The 7,585-nt window shown below is 44.6% G+C and overlaps 1 protein-coding gene across 1 annotated transcript; it reads left to right on the plus strand.

Moving 5' to 3' along the window:
- Positions 1–735: 735 nt before the first annotated feature.
- On the plus strand, positions 736–3,587 carry Msc (musculin). The gene is made up of 2 exons (XM_027947047.2): positions 736–1,521; positions 2,442–3,587. Exons 1-2 carry the CDS (start codon positions 988–990, stop codon positions 2,526–2,528), a joined length of 621 nt encoding a protein of 206 aa, XP_027802848.1. The 5' UTR covers positions 736–987; the 3' UTR covers positions 2,529–3,587.
- Positions 3,588–7,585: the final 3,998 nt, after the last annotated feature.

Consider the following 7,585-nt stretch of genomic DNA (forward strand, 5'->3'; position numbering starts at 1 on the left):
CAAGACTTTAATACCAGTTAAAAATCCATTGGTGTGTGGTGGGCAGACATGTAGCTACTGGAGTGCCAACAGGCTAGGGATCCTAAACAGATTTTTTTTTTTTTTTTGAACCAGCCTGGTGATTCTGCAAAATGGAGATAACATTTAAGCTACAGATGCTGTTTGAAGATGAAACGAAACAATATAGATAAAAGTGCTGTATAAATCATAAAGCTACATAGAAGGAAAAGAGGAGGAGAAGAATGAGAGGCGGCTGTTGCACATTGTTGGTGTGACTTGCTTGTTTTGCCTTTTCTGTTGGAAGAGACTTGGATAGGCCGTGAGTGATGAACTTGAGAAACTGGGTTCTACTGAAAAGACTGGGAGAGAAGCAGCCGGCAGGATCTGGACTCTGACGGGGGTCTAAGTGTCAGACAATCTTCGTTACACTATAGATCAGTTGAGTGTGATGATGGGTTGGGTAGGAATAAGGGGTCGCCCTTTGTTCCTCCATAAAACACTTATTTCGCACAGACATCCGTGAAGGTCAGTGGGGCTTCGGGCCCAAATTCTGACTTAATAGAGACCTTGCCTTCCCCTCCCCCACCATCCACTCCTCTGGGCGAGGAAAAGTGATCCCCACCCCTTCCACGCCCCTGCCCCACCTCTTGCCCCCCTTTCCAAACCCCTCTTCTTTGTGGGGGTGGTGGTGGTTTGTCCCGAGGAGTACAGATAAATAGTCCTGTCAAAAGGCACAGCTAGTGGTTGTGCGTGCGGACCCTGGATCCCGACGTCAATTTCTGGGCTTCATCCTCCGGGGTCAGCTGCGGGGCGCGCTCACTTTCACCGCCCACTTCACTCACACGCCTCCGCGCCTCGGGGCCGAGGTCTTCGGTCCTCCTTCGAGCTTTCCCTGGCCCCCGTCTCTGCCAGGGAGCTGCAGGCGGAGACGGTGATACTGGCCAGGGCGGAGAAAGGCGAGCGCGCGTGGGCGCGGGGAAAGACGCTATGTCCACTGGCTCGGTGAGTGACCCCGAAGAGATGGAGCTGCGGGGGCTACAGCGGGGGTACCCGGTCCCCGCCTCCAAAAGGCCGCCTCTCCGTGGCGCCGAGCGCAGTTACGCCTCTCCTAGTGACAATTCGTCTGCCGAGGAGGAGGACCCCGACTGCGAGGAGGAGCAGTGCTCTCTGAGCTCAGCAAGCGACTCGGGAGGCTGCAAGAGAAAGAGGCCCCGGGTGGCTGGGAGTGGCGGCACAGGTGGCAGTGCAGGCGGCTGTGGCAAAAAGCCACTCCCGGCCAAGGGATCGGCCGCTGAGTGCAAGCAGTCGCAGCGGAACGCAGCCAACGCCCGAGAGCGCGCTCGGATGCGTGTGCTGAGCAAAGCCTTCTCCAGGCTGAAGACTAGCCTGCCCTGGGTACCCCCTGACACCAAGCTCTCCAAGCTGGACACCCTGCGACTCGCTTCCAGTTACATCGCACACCTGCGGCAGTTGCTACAGGAAGATCGCTATGAAAACGGCTACGTGCACCCGGTGAACCTGGTAGGGACGCCGCGCGCGAGTCCCGGGGCAAACAGCCCAGAGGTGTCCAGACTGGCTCTTGGGTTAAGCCCCTAGACAGACCCAAAAGGGAGGTTTCCAGGATCGGTGGTGAGGAAGACAGTTTAGTTTCTCCCAAATCAGGGGAGGAGAGGCCAGTCATCTTTCTGGAGAATTATCCAGTCTTCCGTGTTTGCATCATTCTGATCAGTTTATATGGTGTTTCGTCCAGTGGCAAATATTAGCTAGTATCCTACTTCCGGGGTAAATCTTAGTTTCAACGGAGTTTACTAGCTGACTGCAAAGTGGATGGCAAATCCCAATCGCCCCACTTTTTCCACTTTAGGTCCTTGCCGGTCCTTGCCGGTCCTTGCCGGTTTCAAACCCTACTTTTGTTTAAAAAGGAGGGAAGACCGATTTCTAAAAAAAGAACTTTTGGATTTTTAAAAATTGATGCGGAATAACAGGGTTTCCCCGGACAGCATTGTCTGGAAAGTCCCTCTCTGATCTGCCAACTCTCCAAGCTTTGGAAAGATCGCATCCAAGCCTATTGAAGCCTCAGTTCCTAATTGGAGCAGATGGAGATGGGAGTGAGGGGTTGGGGGGGGGGCGAAAAAAAAGAGAAAGATGAGGAATTAAAACTCAAAAGCCCCAAACTCATACGCGAATTATCGGGTGGGCATAGACCCGGAAGAAGCGTGAATGGATACTGTATGTCTTCTCCTAATCAGTGTCTAGTAAGATTAAAATCCAAGTTTAGGGACAAGACTCACAAATTTTCAGAACACTGATAAAAATTGAACTACTGAAAGCCAGGGGTAACTGTGGTTCTCCTAGGAGAGTAGTTTCGGTTTAAGACTGCCGCTAGTCCTCAATATCGGATGCCTTTTTCTAATTTTAATTTTTTTTTTTTAATTTTCCAGACGTGGCCATTCGTGGTCTCCGGACGACCTGACTCTGACACGAAAGAAGTTTCCGCAGCCAGCAGATTATGTGGAACCACTGCTTAGAGAGGACTGGAATTCACTTAATGGGATTATTTCTTAAGCGCGTGTGTTTGGGAGCCGCGGAAAGAAGGGAGAGAGCAAGAGGACACTAGCGAATGGGTACAAGGTCCCATAGGATTCTCCTGGACCTTTCCCCTTGCCTGGAACTGTGAACAGGACAGGTGTCCTGCGACCACGTTTTGTAATCAGAAAGACCCTCCCTTCTTGTGGCGAGCACGGACCTAGATCCAGTCTGGGCCCTTAGCTCTCAAGACTCATCCACCGCTGAGCCCAGCATCAAATCGCTTAGGCGCTAGTTTCTGAGCTGAGCCGGATTTGTCATATATGTGATGGCAGAATTCTGCACAATCTGGGCCTTTCACGGTTAGAGAGATATCTTGATCCGCCTAAAAGTCCAGGCGTGGGATCCACGTCAAGGCATGTTTTTAAATTGCAAAGAAAAGAGAGTGGCATAGCTGGACCAGTTTTGTAACCCACCAGGCAGCGCCCTCGGAACAGGTGGGACTTGCCACTTCGCATAGGGCGAGATGGAGACACATTTCGGAGACCAGCTCAGGCAGATTTTGCCAGGCACGTTCTGGGCTGTTCAACTTCCTTGCTGAGGTCTGACTTCTTACTCCCCACAGACTGGGGTCTTTTTTCCAAGCCCCTTCCTCTTTATAATTAATGGTCTACTCACAGGCTCCCAGTCTAATGGTACCATTGGAGCCTGGTGGTACCAACCTGGTTTGGGTTTCCTTTGGGCCGCTCCCTTCTCCCTGCTCCTTGAAGTTGCCTCATTCACTATGCTGGACTTTCCCCGACAGGCTTCACCCCCACCCCCAACCTCTGGCCGCCCTTCCCCCATCACCACTTCTGGTACCCAAGTTCTTCCTGCAGCCCAAGTTCTTCCTTGAACATAGGAGGGCTTCTGGACCTGTTTGGGACCCATTGACAATGGTTACCATGATTAGCGGTACTGCACCGCTGCCATAAGGCTGCACTACCACAATAAATAACAGATGTAAATAAATTTATTTTTTTATGAATAATAAAAACATTGTGAAAATTGTGTGTCCCTAAGCGCGTCAGAATGTGGTCTTTGTTGCACATTACCTGAGAGGGTTTGGTCTGGAAGTTAACTTTAAAGGAGCTGGTCTCAGCTCTGGACAGGGTGCTGGGTCACTGTCACCATGGTTGATGGTAATCAAGTTTTGGTCACATTTCTAAAATGTCTGTTTTAGTATTATTAATCTGTATATTTCTGATTTTTCTTTCAAGTAATGATTCCTGGAAGGAAAGAAATGGAGACTTTAAAAAAGCCCCTGAGAGTCTTTTGAGGCCAGAGCTATCTTGAGAGGCATGCAATCAGGAAGCTAATATAGGTGCACTTCTCTCTTACACACACTCTCTCACACACACACACACCAAATGCCTTTAATAACCTAAATCACACTCCAGCATATACAACTGCAAGTAGTTTAAGAATGCCCTAAATGCCCATCTACCTGAGTCGCCCAGGTCTCAAGTCTAATTGGGAATTAGAATAAGAATACAATCTAAGAAGCCAATTTGTATTTCAGCAAAACTCCTTTTTTTTTTTTTTTTTTTCAAATGTTGGTCTCACACCACCTCATTCTCCATGTTATTTTCTTCCATTTTCACTGCAATAACTTGGAAAATTCATAATAGCAATTTAAAAAATGGTGATATTTTCAAAAGCAACATTTCTTTTGTAGAAGATTTTTTAAAGTGTGAAGGATAAAACTACTTAACCATCCAATTTGGGGTTTTGCCTGTTTTTTTTTTTTTAAATAAAATAAAAGGCAGTTTTCTTGAACAGAGAGAAAACACAGCTGGACTTTAGTTAGGAGGTGAGAGAGAGGTGGGGAGCATGACTTCCTGTTTTGAACTAAACCAAACTCAAACTCTGGAGAGCTGCCTTATGACACCATTTTTTTCTTGAGCTTTTGTTCATACCCCTATCCCTCAGGGGCTCAGGGATCCAGGCTTTGGGATTCAGTCCTCAGCTGCCAGATACCTGGTTGGGGGATGGGGGTCACCTTGAACTCTCTGTGGTATCAGGGTCTTTCTGGCAAAAGGGAATGTGAAGTAACTAGTGGCAGGAGATCCCAGCATGGTCAAAAACATTTCCATGAGTTCTGGGAAGCAGGCTTCTTGAGCTTGGAATGTCTGCTAGAAGCCAAATCTTAATCAAGGTCATTTCTTAAGCAAGTTATGGGGGTGGAGGAGTTCAGTGTGTTGGATAAGGAGAACTTAGCTTGAAAACCCATCTCTGCCACCTCACTGGGTTAGTGACCAAGTGCAAATTAGATAACCCTTTCCAGCCTGTTTCCTCATCTACAGTGATAACACTACCTAGGAGGATTGCCTGGGACATACAAACCATCCTGTATTTAAAAAGCAAACCTTCTAATAGGCAGTGAACTGGCTATTACAGGAAACAGAGGGAAACAGGTAAAGGGGAGCAATTTCAGAGTAGCCTTAAAGACTGGGTCCAAAGTCGGGTTTGGGTTTCCTTTGGGCCACTCCCTATAATCTAAGCTTCATGGGAAGCCCAGGCTGGAGAATATGAGGTTGAGGTCAGCTTGGGCAACAGAGCAGGACCCCATTTCAAAAAACCAAGTAAAACGAAACCAACAAAAGGGCTGGGTCCTGTTTCCAAAGGTTGCAAAAAAAAAAAAAAAAAAAGAAAGAAATGCCCTAGGAAAGCACACAGAAAAAAAACAGAATGAATACCTATGTTTATAATGAATACAAATAAGAATGGACATTGAAATAAAAAAGGAAATATTGTGAATTTTCATAAGGAAATAAATAATATTTAAAATATTTGTTTTTATCATTATATTCTCTCAGCGTACTTCAGGGACAAATGTACAGATTTCTGCACCTGCTCCCCTCCCATTTAGGAGGTTCAGTTTGCCAATTCACATGTACATAGAGGCTGGAAGTGTGCCAACAAATTCATTTTTGTGATGACTTTATAATCCTAAAATTTATGGAGAATAAAAAAATTTTCTCAAAGATTTCTGCCCCATGGTTTCTATAAAAAGTCTAATGCCGAGGATCATTTTTTATAAAAGAAGAAAAGGGCAATTTCTAGTAAGTTGCAAGCAATGAATGTAAATTGATTCAAGTTTCTGGGCAAAGGTTGCTAACTAAGAGAGCCTTGGGCATCTTAAAGCAGCCCTTTCTTTATCTACCATTGTGCTCAGAGTGGCAGAAAGACATCCCAGAGTCCTCCTCACTTTTTTTCCATTAGAGATTTAGGTTGGACAAATGAGAGTGGAGGCTGGGATCTGGATGGAGGTAGGGTGGGGAGAAAGGAGAAGTAAGTACAGACTTAAAGTTTCATCAATTCAATTATACTGCCCTAAGAGAAAAGATGATGGGGAAAAAAGCCTTAAATGTAAAAAGCAGTGAATAACAAACAAAATGAGTAAATTGAAAAAAATACTCTGCAGGGGGCTTTTTGAAGGACCAAAGCATCATTATTAGTGATACTGACTCAACCAAAGAGAACAAAAAATCCCCTTCCACAGACTCTTCCTAAGATGAATATTTTAAAAGAAATGCTTTCGGCACTGTAATTTTGAAACATTTAGGCGTTTCTCTTGGTTGTGGATGTTGAATTGATTTTGTGTGTATTCTTCTGCACTGGGCTTCAAGTTCAATTTCACTTTAGTCTGGTGGCTCCTTCCACAGATAGCAACAATAGGGCTTGCAGTTTACAAAGCGATTTTTATGGGCAGCCTGCCCCCCTCCAACAAATGCTGAAAAGTTTTAAAGAAAAAATTCTCTGTCCATAGAAAAGAATGCTTCCTAATTTAACAGACAGATAATTTTGTTTGATATTTCTGGAAAACATTAAAAATTACAATAGCTCAGAAAGTCATTTTAGTCCCAGTTGGAAGGACAAAATTGGGTAAATTCACAACTGATTTCTCACTATCAAGAATCTAACTAGTGGGAAAAATCACTAGGAGTCACCAGATTGACTCCCTTTGTAACTAAGCACCTGGCTGCCCCTCCTTTAGGTGGGAACTTCTGCACATCCCCCACCCACTGGAAGGCCACCAGGGGGCTTGGATCTTTCTACCACTTATCTTTCTTTATTTTGTTTGCTTTTGAATTATTTTTCTTCTTTATGCCCCAACAGTAAAAACTGACCCAAAGAAATACTTTGAAATCATGATTCTAAGAAAGTAACTAGTGCCAGACATGTAGATGGAATAATGTTAACATAAGTAGTAATTATCTCAGGGGATCTCAGCCTTCTCCCTGTTTGTTCTGCTGTCACCAAATGGTTCTGGATCAATTTTATGTTCCTTCATTGCTCATGATAAGAAGGATCCAGAAGCAATTAAGAATAGGGGTTTTCATTTGGTAAAAATATGGTATTCGTATCAACTACAACTGTTAACCCTCGAATGTGAGAGAAGAGAGGAACAAGGAACAACGGGCTTTTACTGTTTATTTGTGTTTGCTTATTTAAAAAGTTTTTTTAATTTAATTTTTTTTTTAAATTTAGAAACAGAGTCTCACTGAGTTGCTTAGGGCCTCCCTAAATTGCTGAGTCTGGCTTTGAACTCTCCATCTTCCTGCATCAGCCTCCCAAGCCGCTGGAATTACAGGCATGTGCCACTCCTAGGTTTCTTAAAAATCCATTTTTAAGAAAATTTGCCATGCTAGATGTAGCTGGTTCCAGTCTCGTCCCATGATTCCTGACTCTGCATCTTCATATATATTGACTGCTCAGAACCCCTCCTGCCTCCTAACTGGAGAGGACATTATTATGATTGAGCACTCAGACAAAGCTAACGTTTAAAAACCCAAGTCTCGATTTTCTTTTCTTCTTTGATATAATAGTTCATGTGTCCTTGACTCTCATCTACAAATTTGTCCTGCCATTCCCTTTACCCACTTTTATCACCTGGCTCTTTTATGCCACATCTAATTTTCCTATATTGATCTTTATTTTTACCATAAAGGACAAATTTTCATTTAATTTCCTCATAAAGATAAAGACCATACCAATACACATCAGAAATTATGCA

The sequence above is a fragment of the Marmota flaviventris genome, chromosome 15, assembly GCF_047511675.1.
Source record: "Marmota flaviventris isolate mMarFla1 chromosome 15, mMarFla1.hap1, whole genome shotgun sequence".
Classification (NCBI taxonomy): domain Eukaryota; kingdom Metazoa; phylum Chordata; class Mammalia; order Rodentia; family Sciuridae; genus Marmota; species Marmota flaviventris.